At 35.2% G+C, this 26817-nt stretch overlaps 1 protein-coding gene across 15 annotated transcripts in view; it reads right to left on the bottom strand.

Moving 5' to 3' along the window:
• Positions 1 to 26817, bottom strand: part of PPFIA2 (PTPRF interacting protein alpha 2) — a 455764-nt gene that overhangs the window by 73439 nt on the left and 355508 nt on the right. For all 15 annotated transcript variants that reach the window (XM_074325351.1, XM_074325350.1, XM_074325355.1 and 12 more), the window contains 5 exons: positions 26421 to 26641; positions 20895 to 21132; positions 17344 to 17373; positions 12366 to 12496; positions 9934 to 10085 (listed from right to left, as the gene is read on the bottom strand). In XM_074325351.1, the coding sequence (XP_074181452.1) occupies positions 9934 to 10085; positions 12366 to 12496; positions 17344 to 17373; positions 20895 to 21132; positions 26421 to 26641 (772 nt within the window). The remainder of the gene's footprint in view (positions 1 to 9933; positions 10086 to 12365; positions 12497 to 17343; positions 17374 to 20894; positions 21133 to 26420; positions 26642 to 26817) is intronic.

Raw genomic sequence — 26817 nt, 5'->3', positions numbered from 1 at the left:
GAAACCGGCAACTTTGTGGTTGAGAGGACGCCCTCCAACCAACTGAGCCATCCGGGAGCTTAGCAGCAGCTCAGCTCAAGGTTCTGTTTTCAATTTAGTTGCACGGGGAGCTGCCCACCATCCCTTGCGGGACTCGAGGAATTGAACTGGCAACCCTGTATTTGAGAGCCCACTGGCCCATGTGGGAATCAAACCAGCAGCCTTCGGAGTTAGGAGCATGGAGCTCTAACTGCCTGAGCTACTGGGCCAGCCCTGCAATGGACTTTTGTATGTTGATTTTTGTAGCCGGCAACTTTACTGTATTCTTTGGTTGTTTCTAATAGCTTTTTGGTGGAGTCTTGGGGTTTCCTATGCATAGCATCATGTCATCTGCAAAGAATGACAATTTAACTTCTTCATTCCCAATTTGGATGCCTTTTATTTCTTTCTCTTGCCTGATGGCTCTGGCAAGGACTTCCAACACTATGTTGAAAAGCAGAGGTGACAGGAGACAGCCCTGTCATGTTCCTGAACGTAGAGCAAAGGGCTTCAGTGTTTCACCGGTAATTATGAGATTAGCTGAGGGTTTGTCATATATGGCCTTTATTATGTTAAGGTATTTTCCTTCTACACCTATTTTATTAAGTGTTTTAATCATAAATTGATGTTGTATTTTGTCATGCTTTTTCTGCATCAATTGATATAATCATATGATTTTTGTCCTTCATTTTGTTTATGTGATGTATCACATTGATGGATTTGCATATGTTGAATCATCCTTGTGCCTCGGGGATGAACCCCACTTGGTCGTGATGAACAATCTTTCTAATGGATTGTTGTATTCGATTTGCTAGAATTTTGTTTAGGATTTTTGCATTTGTATTTATCAGAGATATTGGTCTGTAGTTTTCTTTTTTTGTGTTATCCTTTGGTATCAGGGTAATGTTGGCCTCATAAAATGAGTTAGGGAGAACTGTCTCTTCTTCAATTTTTTGGAAGAGTTTGAGCAGGGCTGGTTTTAGGTCCTCTTTAAAGGTTTGGTAGAATTCACTAGTGAAGCCATCTGGTCCTAGACTTTGCTTTTGGGAAGGTTTTGGATGACTGATTCAATTTCGTTACTGGTGATCAGTCTATTTAGATTTTCCAATTCTTCATGGTTCAGCCTAGGAATGCTACATGTTTCTAAGAACTTGTCCATTTCTTTTAGTTTATTGAATTTGTTGGCATATAGGCCTTCATACTATGCTTGGATGATCCTTTTTATTTCTGTGGCATCCGAGAAAACGTCCCCTTTTTCATTTCTGATTTTGTTTATTAGTGTCTTTTCTCTTTTTATCTTAGTGAGTCTAGCCAAGGGTTTGTCAACTTTGTTAATCTTTTCAAAGAACGAGCTCTTTGTCACATTAATTTTTTCTATTGTCTTTTTGATCTTTATTTCATTTAGTTCTGCTCTGATTTTTGTTATTTCCTTTCTTCTGCTGACCTTGGGTTTCATTTGTTATTTTTTTTCTAGTTCTTTAAGGTGTATTGTGAGGTTATTTATTTGGGATTTTTCTTGTTTCTTGAGATAGGCCTGTAATGATATAAATTTCCCTCTTAAAACTGCTTTCGTTGCATCCCCCAAATTTTGGTAGGATGTATTTTCGTTCTTATTTGTTTCTATGTATCTTTTGATCTCTCCTCTAATTTCTTCTTTGACCCAGTCATTCTTTAAAAGTATGTTTTTTAATCTCCATGTATTTGTGGTTTTTCCTTTCTTTTGCAGTTGATATCCAATTTCAAAGCCTTGTGATCAGAGAATATGCTTGGTATGATTTCAATCTTCTTAAATTTGCTGAGGCTAGTTTTATGTCCAAATATATGGTCTATCCTTGAAAATGTTCCGTGTACACTAGAAAAAATGTAGTCTGATGTTTTAGTATGAAGTGCTCTATAAATGTCAATTATGTCCACTTCATCTAACGTGTCATTTAGGGCTGCTATTTCATTATTTATTTTCTGTTTGGATGACCTATCCATAGCTGTCAATGATGTATTTAGATCCCCTAGTATAATTGTGTTTTGGTCAATTTCTCCCTTTAGTTCTGTTAGTAGTTGCTTGGTATATTTTGGTGCTCCCTGATTGGGGGCATAAATATTGATGACAGTTATGTCTTCTTGTTGTATAGTCCCCTTTACCATTATGAAATGTCCATCTTTCTCTCTTCTTACATTTTTCACCCTGAAGTCTGTTTCATCTGATATCAGTATGGATACACCTGATTTTCCCTGGATACCATTTGCTTGAAGTGTCAATTTCCACCCTTTCACTTTGTGTCTATGCTTGTCCTTATAGCTGAGATGTGTCTCTTGGAGACAGCATATGGTTGGGTTTAGTTTCTTCATCCAATCTTCTACTCTGTGCCTTTTTATTGGTGAGTTCAGTCCATTTACATTTAGGGTGATTATTGATATGTGAGGATTTCCTATCATTCTATCTTTAGTTTTCTGGTAAGACTCTGTCTCCATTGTTTCTTTGCCTTTTTGTTGTTGTCTATTATTTCTGTGTGGTGGCATTCTATGATTTTTCCCTCTGTTTCTTCTTTTATTACAGTATATATTTCAATTCTGGATTTTTTTGTTTTGAGTGGTTACCCTTAAGTTTATGTAAAAGAAAGTTTGATATTTACAGTATTCCATTTTCTTCAGCATGCTTATTTTCTCCATTCCCATATTCCAGTTCAGGCCTTTACTCTCCCCCTTTTTATGTTTTCATTGCCACAAATTGTTCCTGTTGATTGTGGTCAAATAGCGTCCTTTAGTATTTCTTGTAGTGCAGGTTGTGTATTAGAAAATTCCCCCAGCTTCTGTATGTCTGGAAAGGTCTTTATTCCTCCTGCATATATAAAGGATATCTTTGCTGGGTATATTATACTTGGCTCATAATTTCTCTCTTTCAATAGTTTGAATATTTGTTCTACTCCCTCCTGGATTGTAGAGTTTCTCTTGAGAAATATGATGATATTCCAATGGCTTTCCTTTGTAGGTCACTGTCTTCTTTTCCCTGGCTGCCTTGAGGATTCTTTCTTTGTTGTTGATTTTTGGCAGCTTCAATACAATGTGCCTTGGAGAAGGCCTGTTGGGATTGAGGTCATTAGGTTTTCTATTTGCTTCTTGGATTTGAGTATCCAGTTCTTTCCACAAGTTTGGGAAGTTCTCATTGACTATTTGTTTGAATATACTCTCTGTTCCCTTCTCTCTTTCTTCTCCTTCTGGTATGCCCATTATTCTTATATTACTCTTTCTGATGGAGTCAGAAAATTCTTGTAGAGTTCTTTCATTTCCTTTAAGTCTCAAGTCTCTTTCTTCTTCCATCCGTGTCATTTCCAGGTTTCTATCTTCGATGTCACTGATTCTTCCCTCCATCTGGTCAAATCTACTACCTAAGCTGGCTATTTCATTCTTCATTTCTTCTATTGATTTCTTAATCTCCAGAAATTCTATTTGGTTCTTTTATAAAATTTCAATCTCTTTGGAAAAATGTTCATGTTGTTCTTTGATTATGTTTCTGAGTTCATTAAACTGTCTGGCTGTGTTTTCTTCCATCTCATTGAGTTTTTCAGAACTGCAATCTTGAATTTTCTGTCATTTAAGTCACATATTTCCATATCTTTAAGTTCATTTTCTGGAGACTTTCCACTTTCTTTCTGAGCTGTCTTATTCATGGCACTTAATGATTTATTGTTTATCTTTCTAGACATCTATAGGAGTGGGTTCTGCAACAGGTTGATAGGAAGAGTTCTTTCTTTTGTTTTCCAGTATGTGTTGGTAGAATGTTTTATTTTCTCTCTGACTGCAGCCTTTTTTCTCTCTCACACTGTAGTGTTATGTTTTCTCTGCTCTATTCCAGCTTCTCACACAATGCGGGGATTCCCTGGAAGGTGGGCTTCTCCTCTGTTAACAGTTCATCTGGGTCACAGGGCGCCACATCTGTGTGGGGATGCAGAGAGCTTTTGAAGTTCCAAAGCGCTTCTTGCACCAGATTCAGAGCCGGTGTGTTTCAGCAGTTCTGTTTACTCCTGCAGGGATCCACCCAGATAGGTAGAGACAGAGGCGGGGTGAGTTGTGAGAGGTGCCCCAGAGCAATGGCGGAAACCACCACCATAGCCGGTCCTGCTTCCACAGCTCCCGCCCCTTTGCTGGAACTAGTTGGGCTGCGAATCTGTGTCTGTGGTTCACAGTTCTCAGAATAGCAAATATTCTGTTCTTTTGATCTGGCACTGCTACTGTTCTGCTTCTAGCATCGGGCAGGTGGGGGCAGGGTGAGCTCTGCGAGGGTAGGGAGGGGGCGGCTATCTCAATTTCTAAGGCTTCCGTTCTCTGCTCAGCAGTGAGGGCTTAAACCACCGTGTTCAGCCTTCTTCCCTCCGTCTTTGCTCCGAGGTCTCTGCTGTGGGCGTTGGGTTCAGTCATGTTATATGCTGTTCCCTCAGCCCTGTGGGCCATAAGCGGAGCCCTAGCAGTATGATTTCTTCCCTCTCTCCCAGCTGTGGTAGTTCCGGGATGCCTACAGGTTATTTCTGTAGTGTGCCTCTTAGTCTTGCCTGTCTGATGCGCAGGGAATCCATTGTGGAGTTATAGTTGTGCAATTTGTTGTAAATTCCAGGGAAGATTTCAAGAGTTTACCTCACACAGCCATTTTTATGACATAATTTTTGCTCCAAAAAACACATTAAAGCTGATTGTCAGTCTAGGTCTTAGTTTTGGGGAAACCGGGTAAGAGAAGAGTTGGCTGTTCTGGGGCAGCATTGGAATACAGGAGACTTGACTTTCCTCCCAGCACTTCCAGCTGTTTTGGGCAATGATGCCACTGGCGACACCCCCACGTGTTCTCAAACTTCTGGGAACTCAGAACGTGTAGTCTGGTGGTTTGGCCCATGGAGCACTGGATGATGGGTGAGGTAAGCCTGTCCACAGGAGGCTGGGGATCCAGCGTTTCAAAGCCTGCTGGTGACTGGAGCCTGGGGAGGCAGGGCCATGCACCACGGGATTCTGGGATACCCGGCCTCAGCTGCCAATGGCTACGATCATGTAACCACCCTGAAATGACTATCACCTCTAATCTCAGAAACCCTTCATCTGCCATCTTCAATCGGTCAGATACTTTTTTATGATAAACATTAGTTATTTTATAAAAAACAATTAACTGTGAAAATTGTAATATCTACAATAATGTGTAACAATGGTAATTTTTATTATCTTTATAAACCTCTGGAGTTTTTTTCCTCATTAACTTTCATATTGTAATAAATAAATCCTAAAACTTCCAAAAAATAAATAGTTCTACTTTTTTGTATATTTTGCTCACATTAGGTAAACCTTCATTTTATTAATTTTCTTTAAATTTTAAAGTTACTAAACAACAAAATAATAAGGATTTTATAGTTCCCTTTTTGGTCTGGGCAGTTATAAGTTCTTCTAGTTATCAATTTATTTTGGTTGGTGGACTTCCTGACATTTTCTTGCATGTCTATGCCATTCACTTATATCTATCATTTGTTATAGATATACCTGTTGACCAAAATATTTAAAAATTGATTTTTAGAAAGAGATATATTTCAGATATATTTTTTCTTTCTTCACATCCTCATAAATACAATTGTGAGTGTATTACCATCGTCTTGAATTGCTTTGATAATATTTAATGTCCTAACCAATCTTCCATACTGACTAAGACTAAACTTGTTTCTAGAATTTTAACAGTAGTTTGTGTGAAAGTCAGGTTGTAGTATGTTGTAAAATGATTGGCAGATGGGGAAGTAAAAATACTAGTTGTGGACAGCTCATTGTAGTTTAGATATTAACGGTATATGAAAGATAAGAGTTAATAGGCTGGGAAGATGGCAGGATCAATTGCTGACTTTTAAAATACAGATTAGACATGGAAATGTTTAAATATTAATAGAAATATCAGAGATACATTGCATATAGATGTGTAAATCAGGAAAAAAAATGTTCTGTAATCATCAAAAAAATGTTCTAGGCTGCTAAGTCTTAAGAGGATACTGCCACACCCCGGATCTACGCTCCAGGAAGTCAGCAGTACTAACTGGTCCTGTTGTCTCCATGCCCCTCCATGAGACTGGCAGATCTGTTTCTGCATCTTTTCATTTTGGGACTTGTAATATAGAAAAAGAGGGAATAATAATAATAAAGGAACGAGAAAAAGAAAAACTAAAACCAGATCTCCAAATCTGCTAGAAGGAATACTTCCTCTGTCAGGACACTGCCCAAATTCAATTGTGACTTTCAGGAAGTCTTGGCTCATATGCATGTTTTATCTTTCCTATATAGTACTTAACATTTTAATTTGAATGCTTTAAATGGAGAAACAAAGGCTGATTGATTCAATTTAGTGTACTTCACTCCCTGTTATTTTCTACCCTGCCCATAACCTGATACACCTAGTAGACATTTACAAATCCTGCTGCTACATTATGGGCAATAATACTATGAACAAGAACTGTCAAACCCTTCAATAAGAGTAGAATGAATTTTCTAAAACATACCTGAAAACTTGAAATCTCCCATTACTACTCAACTTTTCTCTGTGCTACTTTTGTGACTTAAAGGAATAATCACCAACAATTTGGAAAATACGCTATAATCGATTTCTAGAATAAAATCATTTTGTTTGGTTTCTATCAGCTTTATTCAAGAGTTTTTTGATGTGTTGACTCCTTTGAGTTTTGCTGTTTCCATAATTATATTGCCTCTGCTAGGAACACACTTGTAAAAACTGATTATATGTAGTACATTGAGTTTCATTCTTCATGGTTAGGGGTTATCACTGCAGCTACACTGACTGATCTATCACATCTGAACTTTACCTTATTAACCTACATTTTCAGATTGTTTTATATAAGGCAAATAACCCGCCCTTTTCAAATATTCTCCTCTGTGAATCACTAAGAATTTCTCCCTTGTCCTTTATCATTCCTGATGGAACCAAGTGAACATTTTCATAGTTTGATTTAGATAGTTTCCTTCCTCCATACCGTAATTCACTTAAAGGCATTTAATTTAGTTACTCTCAGGTTAACTTATATTTCTCTGTTCTTAAAAGCTAAACTCTTTAACTAAGAGTTCTAATTCTTAGGACATGGTCCAAAATTTCTAATTTGGTTCTTTGACATCATTATCCCTCTACCATATGACTTTCCATGCCACCTTTTCTTATCTCCTATTTCTATTTTCATCAGTAGAAGAACATTGACTTGCTCCTGTTTCTGAATTTTCCAGATGAAGACACTAAAATCATAATTACTAGAGATACTTCCCTAGTTTCTTCTAGGGTGTGAATGAGTAGCACTAGGTGGTAGCCCTGAGTTAGTAAGTTTTCATGGTCTTCCCCTCACAAGCTGGATACACCTTCCAGGATAAAAATACACCTAAGTCCATATCCCTTAACCAAAAAAACAGTGGTGCGTACCATCTACCACTTTCTTTGGTACAAAGATGGTTTCTTGGAAACTACGTGTGGCTATGTTATCTTCTTATTTACTCAAGTCTTATTTTCAATAAAGGCTTTTAATTTTTGGTTTCTCCAGGAACTTTAAATACCTTCAATGTAGCATCTATATACGAGACCCAGAGATATAGATATTTGTCTTTGTCTTCATCAGTATTGCAGTCCTTACCATTCTGCTGATTTTAATTTTGTTTATATTCTACCTCTGTTCTATGGAGTAAAACAAAATTGCTCAGAGCTCAGAAATCTTATAATTATCGCTAGTCTATGACTTGGATGGAGTTGATAACAATGCGATTATAATTGACTCCCTTTTCATCTGTTCTGAAACAGAAACACACAATCTCTGAAAATGGGTAAGAAAGTCTAGGTTTCTAAAAGGCTCTATATTTTTCTAAATTTAAATCATATCTTAGACCCCCTGATTTTGATTTTGATACAATATTGTTGGCGAAATTCCTCATCAAAGTTAAATAAATAAAATAGAAAAATCTTAGTGAAAAGGCAATTAACTACATTTAAAAGGCAAAATTAAATTATGAAACCTAAGATGAACATATATGGTGAAATAAAAAATTACTATGTTAGCAAAATAAATATTTTAAAATAATTAACTATCAACACCAAAACAATGTCTTGGAATGTATATTTTATATCCCCAAAATAACCATATTCCCTCTTCTTTCATTACACAATAATGTATTTTTAAGAGCCTAAGGGGTCTGTTCTTGAGAAATGGAAATACAAAGAAGACTTAATTCTCCTGCTGAATAACATTTGATTGCACAGCTAGCTGCATATCAGTTTCCCATGGCTTCTGATGCTCTGAGTGGGTTTCACACTGTGAAAGTTAGGAAAGACATTTTTGAATACTACAGATGCAGATACTACCGTGTTTCCCCAAAAATAAGGCCCAGCCTGACCATCAGCTCAAATACGTCTTTTGGAACAAAAATTAATATAAGACGGGGTCTTATTTTAATATAAGACCCTGTCTAATATACTATACTATACTATACTATACTATACTATACTATACTATACTATACTATACATACTATAATACCAGGTCTTATATTAATTTTTGCTCCAAAAGATGCATTAGAGCTGATGGTCCAGGTAGGTCTTATTTTCGGGGAAACACGGTATAGTTATATGTCTGCAAACATGAATATTATTCTCAGAAATTCTTTTGGGGCCAGGGCAAGAAACTAAACCTAGTCCTTGAGGCATTGCTTGTGAATAATCATTCCTTTATTTGAGAAACCAAAGGGAGTACTAAGAAACCTGTGTCATTCTATTTAGCACTTATCACTGGAGGTAGGAACTAAATCATTGAATTCTAGTTCTAAGTTAAACAGAAAGTGAACAGGGAAAAATAGAAGATGAATTATGAATTACTAAGATTATGAAAGGAAATTTTAAAGGAAAAAATATATAGAAAGACACCAAATAAAAAGCCAAGTGTATATATCATTTCAGGAAATAAGTACATTTCACATATTTCTGTCTCTCTCTGTCTGTCTCTCTCTGTCTCTCTGTCTCTCTCTGTCTGTCTGTCTGTCTGTCTGTCTGTCTCTCTCTCTCTCTTTCTCTCTCATTTCTCTATCCATTTATCCATCCATCCATCCATCCATCCATCCATCCGTCCGTCCATCTGTCCATCCATCCATGCATGCATCAATCTATCTATCTATGCATATATGTTTATATAATAACCCAAGGTCATTTCAAATGTATTGATATACATTCTTCAATTAGTCACTGACAATGGCTGATTATAACACGATCTCTACAGCACTATTCCTTCCTCCATCGTTCCAGCTACATACTGTAGAGTTTGTTAGTGGAAAATTGTGATAGCTTTAACCAAGAAAACCCTGTCCTTTAGATTTTATCCCCTACTTATCATAATGCTTTATTTTGATTTAGAAACTCTTTTGGATTTCTTGTAGTCTTCTCAATTTTTTCCAAAAAAAAAAAAGCTTCAAAATTCACATGACTAAGCTTTTATACACATCTATGCTCTAAGTAAAAGAATACTCAATGGTTTTAAGTTGGTTTTGAAACAGTGGCACTGGATGAATATCTCAGTTCAGCAAATTATAATTACATGTTTACTCATCAGTAAATAAGGATAATAGTAATAACAGAGGATTCTCACGCCTGTCACAGAGTTAGCATTAAATAAATTCTAGCTGTTGTTATGAACAGAGAAATTGAAGGTACTGAAAGTTTTACAATACAGTATTCTCCACCTGTAATTTTTATCAAGCATTTTTTCAGCTGAATTGGATTTACACAGTTGATTACGATAGAAAGTTTGTCAAGTAGGTAAAAGAAAAAAATGAAAAAAAGTGAGAAATGAAGTGAAATGAAAAACATGGACACTCAAAAGTGACCAAAATGAGTAGCAGTGGAAAGTCCAACACACGCATACTTACGGAGCTGCCCAAGTCGAGCTTTTTCTTTTTTACCGAACAAACGTCCTATTGAAGACTTGATTCCTTTCTTCTTGGGAGCTTTGTGAAGAGAGTCTTGGCTACTGTTGGCACTGCCAAGCCCAAGGCTTTCTGGCTCAAGTGAGGCAGATAAACTAGTGCAAAAAACAAAAGAAGGTAAACTGCTCGTTTTGATGTGACATATAAGGTACACAAGGCTTGTTTCGTTTATAAAGGTATGAAAGGAGAAACAAGTGGATTTTAAAGTGATTTTCTCACTTTCTACTCATATTTCTTTGTAAACACACTGAAGTGTGGTTTCCTCAGCCTCAGGGCCCAGAGCCTGCAAATTTTCTCTAGAAAATTTTCTTTTTTTCATATGATTTTTCCCCTTATTTTTCATATAATCTCAAACTAATCAATCATCATAGGTTGGCTTATTAACTACATGTTAAATAACCTTCTGTTATTTAGTACTGGACCCTTTCTTTCTCAGAGTTTGCTTTTAGAATCTTAAACATAATGCCTATGATAAGAAATTTAAGTATAACTAATAATGAAGTTTACACTCAAATCCTAACCTATGGTTTTATCAGATTTTCCTCTAGCTATCTTTCTCGCTCTGTTTTAGAGCTTAATTCATTTAATTTTAAATCATTTGGGTGGGATTTAGAAGCAACAAATTGTATACCCTAGTGATCACTGTATACTTTTTTCTTATAGTTCTCATTCTTTTAGGTACATGATAAGCTGAAATGACTTCCAAGCAGTTGGTCTAGGTTCCATTTCTGTTGAATGCATTTGACACTGTATTAACAGAAGTGATTCAATAGATAGTGGTATACATTTTTTCTACAGCTGTTAAATTGACAATATCATGACAAATTATTTTACTTATTCATCCTAATTAATCTGAGTTCACATTCTCTAAAGTCCAAAAGCAATTGCTTTTCATATGTTACAGTATAATTCACTTTTTTTTTTTTTTTTTTGGAGAGTGAAGAAAGCACATATTGTGACGCATGAGTAAATATTTCTTTTATATCCGAAATTCAAAATAAGCAAAATAGAAAGAAAGAATGCCTGCCAGCACAGAAAAGTGTTTTCAAAAATATTTGCTGTAAAACACATACTATTTAGAGGACAGATTCTTACTTAAAGCATTAATCATTGTCATTATGTTCAGTTATATCAATTATGTGTCCAGAGATGCTGCAGCTGATGACAGCAAAAGGACGTACATTTAACATGTAAACTGCATACTTAGATTTATTTTTATCATTAATTGTTATAGAGATCTACTTTCCATTTGTTAGGTAGATGGAAAAGACAGTATAAATAATCACTATGACAAATGTGATATTTCTCCATGTAAGCTTATCTTTTCCTTTAATATTTTTGCAAATGTGCTGTGTGTTTTTTTTTCTATCTTTCTAAGAACTTTGACTGAGGAGCTGCTACTGCTGGCAGCAGCAGCACTCAAAGGAAGGTGTAAGTTTCAGGCTACTAAAAGTAAGTGAGGCACAGTCACTGACACTGACTTTTCAGACCTAAATACCCTTACAGTATAAGCCAAATTGATATCTTGTTCTTAAGGGGAAGCAGAATATGCCACACTAGAATACGCCACTTTGGTATGTAAATTATTTCAAGTCGAAGACAATCTGAGCCCATCACACTCAGAAGTTTTTTACCTCCCCCCTAATTGCCTAAAAGAATTCAGATGGGGGCCTGTACCAGGAAGACAGCAATTGCCAGGGATAACTTTTTATCTCAGAAGGACTCATCTGCATGACAGGGCAAACATTTGTTACCAAACATCTGCTTTTTTCTTCTTTCTGTGAATTGCCTTCCTCTCTTTGAGAAAGCTGACCCCTTACCCTCTTATCCTTAGCTCAGGATGGTAAGTAAGCCTCAATAAGAGTTTGAATGCCTGGGAGTCTCATATTTTTATGAGGCTCCTCCATGGATAAAATTTCTTTTTCTCCTGTTAATCTGTATTATGTCAATTTAATTATTAGACCAGCCAAAGAACCTAGAAGGAAAGAGGGGGAATGTTTTCCTCCCTTACATTTTACAATCCCATTAGTTTTTGTCACCACTCCTAACAAGTTCTTCCTCTAGCCTGACTCCATTTTAATAGGAAATAGCCACCAAAAATAGAAGACCTCTTCTCACAAATATTGGCTAGTAATAAGACCACAAATATAACTAATTTTAAAAGTAAAATTTTGATCTCAGGATGGAAATGTGTACTTTTTTTTTTTAACAAGTAATATTGAGGAGGGGGAGCAGGACAATACACTGATGGAAAATTAAAGTTCAACTAAAATTTTTTATATATATTGTTAAGCAGTCTATTTGATAACACTGAAAAGAGGAGGAATATTTCCAGAAGGAAAGCATACACTATGCAGTGTGCGGGAGAAACATACCTTCGGGCCTCATTGTGGTAGGAAGAAGGGAGCGTATGAGTCATTCTGATGGCTCTAGGGGTAGGGGGAGGAGAAGTTTCACATTTAATTGTTGCTTTATCCTCCCGACCATCTTCTTCCACCACTGCAATCTAGAAGTGAAAAGAATATATTCAGATGAACTCTTTCTAAATTTCAGCTGAAACTGATGAAAATGGAGAATCATTAAAGTAAGTCTACCTGAGTAAATCTAATGCAAAAACAAAACAACAAATCTGGGGCATATAGGTATTACATATATAAATTTACATTATTAAAAAGTATGAATTACGTAACTCTTGAAAAGTGAACACTCCAGTTAAAATTAACATGGACCCACTAAAAACATTATTTAAGAGTAAATAAACATCATAGATCAATATGCCAAGACCATGAAAAAGCTATTTTGGAACTTATTCTAACATGCCAGAATGTAAATGGTATGAGCAAATTTACTAAAAAATGCATTAGTCAGATTATCATAAGATGGTATCTTTTAAGTGGGGGAATTTTTTATCAGATAAAGTGTTTTTAATCCGTCAAGCAAAAGAAATATATTCCAGGGTGTTTAAAAATGAGTTGCAGTTTATAAGGAAAAAAAAGGCAAACAACCTTTCTATTTAAAAAAGACATTAATAAAAGGTAAAAACATAATTCTTACAAATTGTTTTATCTCAATACCTGTCATGGGAAAATTGACAAAAGCATACAGAAAATCATAAGATAATGGGATGGAAGATACTTCTTCAAAGAACAATTTATTTCAGAATCCAGCACACAAACAAAATAAAGGATAAAAATCATGTCAATATTTCTTATCACTTTCTATCAAGAAATGGGTATTTCCTTCCCAATGGCATTTTTTAAAGAAACAGAACAAAAAATCATCAGATTTGCATGGAATCACGAAAGACACTGAATAGCCAAAACAATCCTGAGAAAAAAGAACAAGCCTGGAGCTAACACACCCTGACTTCAATTTATACCAAGAGTGACAATAATCAAAACAGCATGGTATTGGCAGAAAAACAGACACATAGACCAATGGAATAGAATTGAGACCCCAAAATAAATCCAAATATATATATATATATATATATATATATATATATATATATATATATATATGCAATTTTTTGACAAAGAAGCCAAAAACATGCAATGGAGAAAAGAAAGCCACTTCAATAAACGGTGATGGGAAAATTGGAAAGCCACATACAAAAGAATGAAACTAGACTGCTATCTGTCACCGTATACCAAAATTACTCAAAATGGATCAAAGACCTAAACATAAGACCTGAAACAATAAATTGCATAGAATAAAGCATAGGTACTAAACTTACGGACCTTAGGTTTAGAGAGGATATTATGAATTTGACCTCAAAGGCAAGGGAAGTAAAAGCAAAAATAAATGAATGGGACTATATCAAACTGAAATGCTTCTACACAGAGAAAGAAATCATGAACAAAAGAAAGAGGCAACCAACGGAATGGGAGAAGATATTTGCAAACAATACCTTTGATAAGGGGGTAATATGTGAAGAACTCATACAACTCAACAACAACAAAAAGCAAACAATCCAATTAAAAAATTGGCTGAGGACCTGAACAGACACTTTTTTTAAGAAGACAAAGAAATGGCCAATAGATATATGAAAAAACGTTCAACTTCACTAGCTATTAGGGAAATACAAATCAAAACCACAATGAGATACCACCTCACACCTGTTAGAAAGGCTATTACTAACAAAAAAAAGTAATAACAAATGTTGGAGAGGTTGTGGAAAAAGAGGAACCCTGATACACTGCTGGTGGGAATGTAAATTGGTAAAGCCACTTTGGAAAACAGTATGGAGGTTCCTCAAGAATTAAGAATACTCATAGAATTATCCAGCAATCCCTTCTCTGGTATCTCCCCCAAAATCTGAAACCATTTATCCATAAAGATATATGTATCCCTATGTTCATTGCAACATTATTCACAGAGGCCAAATCATTACAACCAAAGTGTCCTTTGTTAAATGATTGGGTAAAGAAGATGTGGTACATATATACAACGGAATATTACTCAATCATAAGAAATGAGGAAATACTGCCATTTGCAACAACATGGATGGATCTTGAGATTACTATGCTAAGTGAAATAAGTCAGATACAAAAATTCAAGAACTATATGATTTTACTCATATGTGGGATATAAAACTGAAAGCAACAACAAATAAGACAAACAAACAAACAAAAACTTATAGACATAGACAGCACTTTAGTAGTTACCAGGTAACAGTGTCAAATATATAGTGATGGAATGAAAACTGACTGGGTAGTGAACACACATTGCAATAGATAGATGATGAATTATAGAATTGTACACAGAACCTATATAATTTTACTAACCAATTCACCACAATAAATTTAATAAAAATTAAAAAAAAGAAGAGTTGGTACACACACACACACACACACAGAAACAATCCAGAGCAATTCTGGAGAGCATAAATTTGTCAGAGATACAGATATAGAGCTGTATTAAAATAAGATTTTTTAACAATCAAGTTAATTGTAGAAAGATATTTTACAATAATGCTGTAGTTTTTTTTTCATAGCATTGTTGTGCATTAAAAATGTATAAAGTGAGAAAAAAACTGTGGAATGTATAGATAAAAGATAAAGTTCTAGAAGTTCTGATTGAAAAAAAAAAGACAATTGATAAATAAAAGTTCCCAGTAAGTCTACAGCAAAAATTTTAAAGCTGTGTTCTCTTCTTATGTCTATGCAATGTGCTGCTTGTTTCTACATTAAGCTATTATGCCTAAATGTGTTTATATATGATAAAGACCTCATGCATTGGAGAAAGTTAATGAAATTGTCTGTGGTCTTGTCATCCAAGTTTAGATTACTCTTGAACTCTTCAAAGTTTAGGTAGGATTCGTAATAGGATTTCCTCTCTCCACCTCAGCTAGCATAGTGCAACCAGAAGAGTCTTGTTTTCAAGAGATGTTTTCATCATGATATCAATGCTATGGAAAACCTTTTCTAAACTCACATCCCATTTAAACTCTGACGTGTGTTTCCAAACTCTTCCTAATATGTATATGTTTTCACAGTTCACGATCTAACCATGATTGTTTTCCACAATTGTTTCTGTTAAGCATGATGATTTCTGCTTCCATGTTTTTTTCCTGAAATGTCTCTTATAAAATACCCTTCTTTCTCTGTTCTCTCAGTCAAACTACACCAACTTTTAAAATATCATCTTTTAAGAACATCATACACAAACCGTTCCTCTGAATAATGCTGACAGCTCACACTATATGAACAAAATTGAAGAGAGTTTGGAATCAGAGAAGGATTTGAATCTTAGTTTGTCTTATTTGTTGTATAACGTGCTAGAATAAGTGTCCTCCTCAATAAAACTGAAGTGATAATATTTATTTTAAAGTGTTCTTTTGAAACATAAATGAAATCATGCATGTAATCTCTTACCCTGATATGCAACAATTTTTAGCCGTGGTCTTCTTTCCATAACCTACTTTTCTTACCAATCAGCTATACTCACTGAATTCGCTGAGGCTGAATTTCTGCACACGACCTTCCTTGTGACTTTTTCTCTCTTATACCTACTGAACTTCTTTACATCATCTACTCAGATTTCTTCGTATGTTCCCAGTATAATCCTTTTAAGTTGTGGAAGAAGTCAAAGACAAATAATAAGGGCATGATGCATGATACTCCTTGACACTACCAACTGGTAGTGTCAAGGAGAAGAACTATAGGAAGATAGATAATGGCTCAGGAAAAGAAAAAGAAAATTTCATCAATCTATGCCATGTAAGTATAATATAGGTTCTCTTAATTTAAAAAAAAAAAGTTATGTGTTTCCAGATATTTTGGGGCATAGGCTGACTACCACATCTTGGTGATGCTGAAAAATAGATTTATGCACTAGATAACATAAGTTGAATATTTGAAATCTTTCCCATTTGGTATCCTGTGAGTCCAAGCTCTGGTGTTCTCAATTATCTAACAAGATTTCATTTTATGAGTCAGAACTGGAGTCTATTTTGTTTCCCATACCCAATGTTTATTCTCTTGATTTCATTACAAACAGGAAAGCAGTGTATTAACCATATTTTTATATTTTCTATATTCTCAATGCAGAGCCATGCAGACCCAGGAGAGACTGCCCCTCCCAGGTCTAGTTAATTCCTAGAAAAAGCAAAACACTTTGCTGCAATATGCCTTCCACATGCAAATCAATCAATCTGGACCTGGACCCCAAACCATCTTCTCTATCTGGCTCTTACACTCCAGGAAGCAATATTGAGCTGCCTTAATCTTCCTAGGCCAGGTATCACATGATTAGAGACAGCCCCTGTACCTTAGAGCCCACTGAAATGATTCAAACCAGCCAATCGTAATCCTACTTACCTTACCTTGCTTTCCTTTCCCACGAAAACCACAATAAAGGCTCCTGCCCATGCTTTCCCCTCACTCTTTCTGCCTCTGGACCCATAGTGTCTTCCCAGAGGCTCTCCATAGAGCGGCATGCCCCGTCCTCTCTGGGAGTGTGAGCAACAACTTATCTTTTCCTGGGCAGTTGTCTCCTGATCTGTTGGCCTTACCATACCCGAATAAAAGTAAAACCTACATTTGAAAACAAGCAGCGCTGTTCTAGAATGGATAGTAAACTATATATTTCTACCAAGAGTGCTCTAAATATTGTGTGGAATATCAGGATACTTAGTTCTCGAATATAATCATTGCCCCAGCAAGCATCAATAATTTTTATTTTTGAGGCATTTGCTCTTATGATCATATTAAAAGAATTAAATAAAACATAAAAACCTTTAATATTAATTGCTGATGTTAATAAAATACTTCAATTAGAGGAAATATAATTTTAAAACTTTCATAGACAAAACCAATATTCAATTAGTAGTCACATAAAAGTTTACAGTACCTTTCTCCGATGTTTCCTTAGGTCACTTGGCTGTGAGTGGCAGTAATAAAAGCAACATAAAACAGAACTAGTTAATGATTCCCATTTGATCATGTTACAAGTTTATAGTATCTGCAACTTGGCTATCTTTTTTTTCCATTGCATTTTTTTCTAAATAAATATGTTTATAATTGTTTGTTAATCATTATAAAAGCACCCCTCCCAGGAGTTACCTTAGACAGGGAACTTCCTACATGGCATGGGTGGGGCCATGTTTCCATGATGGAGCTATGTCTATACACATGAGATATGATACATGGACCCTAGGGGTGATAAAGCACATATAGACTGAGCTAGCCAGAAATAAGTATGGGACTATCTCCTCCTAAGAAAATACAGATGAGAATGAAAAATATTATGCATAAATGAAGATTCCATGCATGTATCTGGAGTTTGCAAACACTCCCTTTGCCCCATCGATTCAGAGGCTTCGGACTCCTTTGGGCAGGCCTGGTGTTTCTGAGGGATCTTAGACTTCCTGGATTCTAACAAGTCTCCCATTCTCAAATGACAAAAGCTCCAACCTCAGTATAACATGTTTCCTGGGCCTGCTGTTTTCTTGTCAATTCTCTTTTACAGAAATTTAAAAAGTTAATTCTTTTGATTCCATATGAACATGATTCACTTAATATTTTTGTTAATTTTTCTTACATAAGTAAAATAAGTTTTGTTAAACTATTCCATTATACTTGACATTTTTGTTGTTATTAGAAAATGGATTGATTTACCCCATCCCATATTCTAACTAGGTATTGCCAGCATATTGTTTATGCTTATAGATTTGTGGTGAGGTAAAAGCAAATACAAGTAAAAGTAAATACAACAAAAACAAACAATCTTTGCAAAACATAAAAAGATATATAATCCAAACAATACAATGTCTATTTTCAGTCCCTAAATTTCTAAATTCCTTTGAATATTAGAACATGGATTATGTCCAACAAAATTATTTTTTCTCCAATATTTTCTACAGGTAAAAGAAAATCAACCCATGTTTCACTGCAACAAATTGAATTTGATGACAAAGTTTTGTTAGGTGATAAGGACTTCCTGCATTTCATGTCTTGTTTTTCTGAGTCAGATTTTGAACATTTTAAATACATTTTAACCCTCAGGAAACACCCTGAGTATTTTTTAAGTACTCTGATTATAGTGTAATAATGTTCATTTACCACTGATTTATTTATGACTAACTGCTTAAGAAAATGCATGAAAACACTGGCATGCTTTACACACACACACACACACACACACACACACACACACACACACGCACATATTCACACACACAGATGTCACATCTAAATATTATAAATATATTATTTTAGTAATATAAAATAACACTGTCCAGGATTATGATGCTAATGTTTATGAAAAATACTTAAAAGGGAAAATACTATGTTGTAAAAATGTAAGTAAATAATAGTACTACAGGAATAATCAGTTTCCTTGCCTTGAATGTTGACTAAATTATGCTCTCTGGGCCAAGATTGTTACTTAACTTTAGTAATAAGTAGGTAATCAATAGATGTAGCATATATTACATATACAGAAACTAAGCCACAGACAATATCATCTTAGTTAATAATATCAGGTGGATGGTTTCCAGATTTCTAAAGTAAGGAGATCATAATGTACCTAATTTTTGCATTAGCATATCTCAGTGCATTGGCTAAAAGTTTGTGCCGCATCTGGGTAGGATTGGTTTTCATTAGTTGGTCTTTTCTCTGATTGGCCATTGTCTATGCTGTCTTTAAAAATATATATTTTTAATATCAACTCTGGAAATTAGCACAGACTAGAGGACTCAATGGCTTAAGGAGGTAAATGTTTCTTTGTTTTATTCTGTTTTTAACATTTTTATTTCACCATTTCTCTTTTATTGACTTTATTGTGTTGAAGTCCCATAACTATAGAGTTTGAATATGGCAAATAGTGCCTCACCATGTAAATAGTTTTCTGTTTCAATTCTCAATTGCAAAATCAAAGGAAAAGATACCTAACCATATATATATATATATATATATATATATATATATATATATATATAACAGAAATTTTTTGAAGATAAAATAAAAACTAAAAAGTTAATTATTTATAAGGTAGTTTTCCTCTATATATCTATATATAGATCTATATCTATAGATATTTGTATCTATAGATATAGATCTATATATAGATATGTTAATTCTAATGAATATAATTTCTATAATTTTTAACCGTATCACAAATTTTTGCAACATATGCATTTAAAGGTGACATTTAGAAGATGAATTAGACTTCTTTGTTCAGATATTACACACACACACATACACACACACACACACAGAGGCATTGTGCCTTTTTATAGCAGCTTCACAACCTTCTGACTAGAAACACAATATACATTTCATATTTTTCTGTAGTATCATTAATTTCTCCTCCATTGTTATGTGTTTGTGCCAGATTTATTATGTGTACTATTATTTGACCTGTTTATATTTTAATTAATCTCTATCCCCAAACTGTTCATTTTTAACTAAAATGTTATTGTTTTAATAATATAGTTTTAATATTCATTACAAAACAGAATTTTATCTCTATAAATAGTCCAGAATATTTAAATTTTCATTATTGTTGCTAACTTAACATATTCACCGAAAAAAAAAAGACTACAGTACATGCTTTTGAATTAGCAAATTTGAAGAAAAATAACGCTCTACTTACTAGCTCTTTTGAACATGGGAAGTTTACCCATATTCTCAAAGCCTCAGACACCGGCATTCTTTATCGAGGTAATATCCTCAGAATTTCAAATGTTATCATGAGAATTAAATGACTAAACATCATAGCTTTCAGTAGTCATTACAACCATATTTTTCAGAGTTTGTCCCATATTATTTTTAGCAAGGGGCACTTTGATTTTCTCTCAGTTATGTTCAGGGACTTCTCAATTCAAGATTCCAACATTTCATCCCAAATATAAAGATAAATGAATAAATAATTAAACAATAAAGAAAAGTAAAAATGTTGACATGAAATTCTAAAACAAATTTGAGACATTGCTGCTACTGCTCTTGATGGCTCTTCTTATTAAAAATATATTATATATAGTATAAAATTATAACAGCCTATGCTGGTATACTAAAGCAATTATAATAACTCATTTTTGTTATTTATTCTGTTAAAAAACAACAACAACAACCCTGTCCCAATTTACTTCATCAAGATGTCATCAATAAAAATGTACTTCATGGTTTTATGTCACTCAGATACCTAATGTGATATTTAGATCGCTAGTCTTCCACTTACTATTATTAGACCTTGGGAAAGTTATACCTATGTAAGGCTACATTTCCTCATATCATAATGGGATTGATAACTGAACCTACCATATAGGGTGGTTGTGAAAAAAAGAAAGAGAAACAATAAAACACACAGAAAGCCCTGGACTAGAATAAAACCCAATCAGTGAGAGCAATGTATCATTAATCCAAATAAGGGGCAAAGGTTCTCCGGACACGCCGGCATACCAGTGTCATGACTCCCATGCGATCCATTTCCCTGGCGGGACTTCGAGGGGTGAGCTTTGGCGTGGAGTGTCCACTGGGGGGAGATGAACTGGCCAGCGAAGAAGCTGTCACCGAGGCAGTGATGGAGGTACCTGGGTGGACCCTCGCCAAATTCAAGCCTTCCAGGCTCACACTAGCTACTCTATTCTCAATTTCTTCAGCGCGCAACTCTGTAGATTCTTTTTCTTCCTGAATTAACCTGAAAGATACAGTTTAATTTTGATCCATCATGTGCTGCTATAGTGGTAATTGAAATTCATATAATAAACCAATAAAACTTCTCTGTAAACATTTTCTATCAAATCTCATTTTTTCATCTTTATTTTTTCTCTAGAAAATATAACTTTCAATACTTCCCAGGGAATTCTTGGCTGAAGTTTAGAAAATCTTTCTTTCCAAGTGATACATAATCCCTCCCCACTTTCAGTTTTACCCTCTTTCTACACTATCACCTGATAGAATTTTTGTTTTTAAATCTTGCCTTCCTAGTTAATTTCTGCCACTAAGCTTACATTTTTTTTTTTTCTTTTTAAGATTTTATTGGGGAAGGGGAACAGGACTTTATTGGAGAACAGTGTGTATGTACTTCCAGGACTTTTTTCCAAGTGAAGTTGTCCTTTCAATCTTGGTTGAGGAGGGTGCCATTCAGCTTCAAGTTGTTGTCCTTTCAGTCTTAGTTGTGGAGGGCGCAGCTCAGCTCCAGGTTCAGTTGCGTTGTTAGTTGCAGCTCACCATTCCTTGAGGGAGTGGAACCGGCAACACTGTGGTTGAGAGCCCGCGCTCCAAGCAACTGAGCCATCTGGGAGCTCAGCGGCAGCTCAGTTCAAGGTGCCGTGTTCAATCTTAGTTGCAGGGGGCGCTGCCCACCATCGCTTGTGGGAGTCGAGGAATCGAACTGTCAACCTTGTGGTTGAGAGCCCACTGGCCAATGTGGGAATCGAAGTGGCAGCCTTTGGAGTTGGGAGCATTGAGCTCCAACAGCCTGAGCCACTGGGCCAGCCCCTAAGCTTACATTTGAACCCAGGTCCTGATAAATGAGACTTTTAGAAACTCAGATTCCAACAAAGTTACTGAATCTTACCTCCGACCCAATAAAAAAGCATAACTGAAAAAAATCCCAAATAAATGGTCAGTCACAATTATCATTTGACCAAATAACACCCTGAGTCTTTTTTTAGCATTAATACCTATTTAGCTAAATTGCCTTTAAATAACCACCAGGTAATTTAATAATGTGGAGATGATTGGTAAATATAGGTAGGTAGGTAGATATGTAGGTAGGTAGGTAGGTAGGTAGGTAGATGATAAGAGTGCTAGATAATAAAAAAAAATTAAACTGTCGCTGTAAAAACCTTTGACAAGAAAAATCACCATTACTCTTTTTCTTTAGGGACAAACTTCGAGATTGTGTATAAATTAGTGACATAAAGACACAAAGAATAAAGAACTTTAGCTGGGTTGCATAAAGTTTCTATTTAAGTTGAATCTATATATATTTTATATAGTATGTATTACACATAATGAAACTGTGTACCAGTAGAGTTTTCTTAATAAAAGGGGATAGAAACCTCTCCTGACATATTTTCCTCTTAATTACAAATGGCTTATTGTGATCTCCTATGACACACTGTCCTTAATTTCAAGGTTATGATCATGGCAAAGGTTTCTTTTTCCATATATGCTTTGGGAGACAATTTAGCAATTTTTTGCAAAACTAAACATAACCATGTTCCTTAATATTTACCCAAAGGAATTGAAAATTGACTTTCATTCAAAAACCTGTGTATGAATGTTCATGGCAGCTATATTTAAAACTGCCCAAACTTGGAATCAACCAAGATGCCCTTTAGTAAGTAAATGGATAAATAAACCATGGTAAATCCACACGCTGAATTGCTATTCAGCACTAAAAAGAAATGGGCTATCAAGCCATGAAAAGACGAGGAACAATAAATGCGTATGACTAAATGAAATAAGCCAATCTGAAAAGGCTACAATTGTATGATTCCAACTATATGACACTCTAGAAAAGACAAAAATATGGAGACTGTAAAAAGATCAGTGGTTGACAGGGGTTGGGATGGTAAGAGGCATGACTCAGGCAGAGCACAGTGGGTTTTTAGGGCAGTGAAAATACTCTGTATGACACTATGTGGGGACAGAGCCAGGAGTGCAGTTTCCAGGCTCTTGGCCTCACATGGAAAGGTGCTGGCTCAGGTAGTAAATGGCCATCAACTGTGATTAGATGGCCATCAGCTGTGGCTAGTTGGCCGTCAGCTGTAACCAGTGAGCCATTGGCCACTAATATAACTGCAGTGGCTATGCTAGCAGAAAATGGGGGCTAGCAAGAAGATGGTAGCTGAGCTAGCAAGCGCGGATTGAAGTTAGCAAGTGAAGTGGGTTGGCAGACAAGCGGATGGCGGGTGGCGGGTGGCGGATGTGTGGCTCCTGCTTCCTGTGTCTCCAACCCATCCACCAGCGAGACTATAGTGGTATGACTCCTCTATCTATGGCTCTGTCTGTGTTCCTTTTTGGCCTCACCATGACCTGCATTCTTATGTGGGGAGAGGGACCAGAGACCCCGCATGACACACCATAATGATGGATATATGTCATTGTACACTTTTTCCAAACACATAGAATGTACAACACCAAGAGTCAACCATAATGGAAACTATGAGCTTTGGGTGATCGCAATGAGTCATTCTAGGTTCATCAGTTGTAATAAAATTACTGCTGTGGCAGAGGATGTGGCTAACAGGGGAGGCTAGGCATGGGGTCGGGGGGGTTATGGGAAAATCTCTTTACCTTTCCCTCAATTAAATTTGCTATAAATACTAAACTGCTCTAAAAAATTAAAGTCAATAAAAAAATAGTAAGAGGAACATTTAATCTTAATTATAATTTTTTACTTACACAAAGGATATGAATTCTGTTACTTTGTTTTATTTTCATGGGTACATTTTAACTTAGCCAAAGATCAGAATCCCAAAGGGAGGCTTTGTCAAGTAACAGAGTACAACATCATTAATGTGCTTTAAACACATAAACACATTCCAGGGGAGAGATTGCCTCCTCTTCATAAAGAGGAGGAGAAGAAGGAGGAGAAGAAGGAATTTCATACTTTTAAAATGATTGGTGGAAAATGACTCCTTCAGAAAATGTGGTGAGGCAATGTGGTTCTGCTGGACAAAACATTTATAGTTATTAATTCTAGTATTCTATTAATTTAAAAGAGAGTCAAAACTAGAAGAACAGTTGAGTAAGAGGCAAATCAAAGTTTAAACAAACAGGAAATTTAATGCTTCCCAGAAGTTCAGTTTATTTGGAAAAAAATAAATGGCAATCCATTGATCTTTGACTCCTAATGTAAATATGGAAAGCAAAGAAAATAACATAATAGAATGTCCAGTGTGTTAGGGAGAAATTTCCAGAGGAATCAGACAGAAGGCTGAGAGGCTAAATAAATCTACAAAAGTAAAGTAGGGAAATGTAGCTAACTATAGATGAACAGATTAATGAATGTTGCAGTGGCAAATGAGTTTGAAGTCATTTGACCTCTCCCTTTAAGAGAATCAGTAAACTGAGAAACCAAAAGAAAAGAATTTTTAAAATTATTTTGTAAAATAATTAATTTATGTAAGAAGAAAAATCTTAACCAGAGAAAAATTCTGGTTATTGTAAGCATATTACCATGGTTTATATCAAGGTACTAATTCCTTTTAAATGTTGCTATATATTCAAATTGTATGTATTTCCTGATTTCTTACAATCAGCAACTACATTAATATACATTAAGGGTAGCAGTAATGTAACATAGTGAAGGACAATAGTTTGAATTCATTATTTGGGTAGCAATTTAGTTTATGCCAAGATTGTGCCTGGGAATTACTATCCTAATATAAGCAAGCTAACAGTCCTTGGAGGGATACAGGTTGTTATTGAGGGTGTGTGTATATATTTTTGGTGAAAACAAATATCACAAGGATTTATACCTGATTTCTAATCTATTTAGTAAGTGCAACCATTAGCTGCATAGCATCCGAAACTATTACTTAGTTGGAATTTCTGTTTTATATTCTTTTTTCTATTTATAGTAATCAAATAGTTATGAAGCACTTTCTATTTATCAATCAAAGTGCTCAATTCTGGAAATAAAACAGTGGAAAAACCAGATGTGTTCCTTTCTCTTATATAACTTACAATCTAGTGAAGGTAAAGAACTGAAGGACAGAATTGATGGAGCTGTTCAGAATAAGAATAAAGTAGGTGAAATGTTAGGGCAGAACAGTGTGGATTGAGCAGAATGTTCCAGAAGAAAGGAACAGCAACAACAAAGGAGATAGCATGGAACATTCAAAGAACTGGAAGTCATGTATAGTGGAACATGGAGTCAGACAGGTGAATGGTAAGAGGTGGGTGGTGCATTGCAGACGACCTGAAGGATTTTGATCTTTTTCTTGAGAAACTGAAGCACTTGAAAAAGCACATTTGGGTTTTAGAGAGTCTGCTCTGGCTGTAGTGTTAGTTTGGATTAAAAGGGAACCCAAACACTACAGAGAAACCAGAAGGAAACTATTACTGTCACCCAGAGGAGAAACTATTATAATGTGTACATATGGTGGACAGTGGAGAGCTAGGTAGATTTGAATCAGAATAGGAGGTCAACAGATTTAACTAGATCGGGAAGAAGACATAAAGGCATTGTTCAATACAGTAAAACTGTTCATCAGTTGAAAAAACAAGCATAGCTTCCTGATGTGTGAAAGAAAACAAATCCCCCTGGCAGAGTAGAGTTCTTTCTTCACAGGGTTTAGTCAAATTAATGATTGAAAAAGACTGTGGATGTTACTGGGCTTCAAGAAAGTACAAAAGTTTAAGTTATGTTCTATAGTGACAACATTTCTCAATATTTGAAATGTTAATTTGTGTAATTTCAATTCTATAATATTATCTACTCTTTTGAAATCATCTGTTCTCCAGATACTGTGTGGTGATACTAAATTTTCTCATATCTACTTCAAAATAATTCAGTCATAGTTAATTTCACTCCAATGTCTAAATACTTTTAAGGAGCTGGCTGCACATTAATTTGCATGCTATTTCATACCTTTACTGCAGTGTTAAATGTACCTTAAGAATATATCTTATCACCACAGATACCATTTAAATAGTACATTTTAATTTAAAATATGCTTCAATGTTCATTGAAGATTTTATCTTTACCTCATTCTTTTATTGCCCTCATTTCCTTAATCTGTATGTTTCATGTATGTTCCTTACAAAGGCTGTGCTAATTTTATATAGGACATATACAGACATCCTGGGAATCTAGTGAGAATGCACATTCTTATCAGTGGGGTGAGATCTGAAATTCTGCAGTTCTAACACCCTCCCAAGTGATGCCAATGCTTTCAATCTGACGATCACATTTTTAGTATCAAGGTCTTCTAATCCCTGGACACAATCGATAATAGTTGAACTCACCTGATTTCTTTGTTGATGGCATCCAATTGTTCCTGAAGCATCATGGCTAGAGTCTGGGCATCAGAATGACCACTTGGAGAGAGAAGATCCATTGAGCTAAAAATTGTTTCTCTGTCATCATCATCAATATCAGACATTTCTGTGTCACTTTCAAAAGGGTGGCTGCTTAGTACTCCAATTTGTTGAGTTCTATTCCACTCATGATCCCCAAGAGATTTTACCTGAATGGTAAATGAACGATTATAGCATTCATCACATTGCTCATTTTCAAAGCAATATTTTGAAAAACAACAAAAAAGCACACATGCTTTCATAGCTTACTTGGCAAAAGAGGAATTGATTGTTAACATTTCAATGTATTAGTTCAATAAAATAGTTCCATGGCATTTTTAAGTTA

Source organism: Rhinolophus sinicus, linkage group LG02, assembly GCF_036562045.2.
Source record: "Rhinolophus sinicus isolate RSC01 linkage group LG02, ASM3656204v1, whole genome shotgun sequence".
Classification (NCBI taxonomy): domain Eukaryota; kingdom Metazoa; phylum Chordata; class Mammalia; order Chiroptera; family Rhinolophidae; genus Rhinolophus; species Rhinolophus sinicus.
The sequence above is the reverse complement of the archived record's forward strand: the minus strand, read 5'-3'. Positions and strand labels throughout refer to the sequence as shown.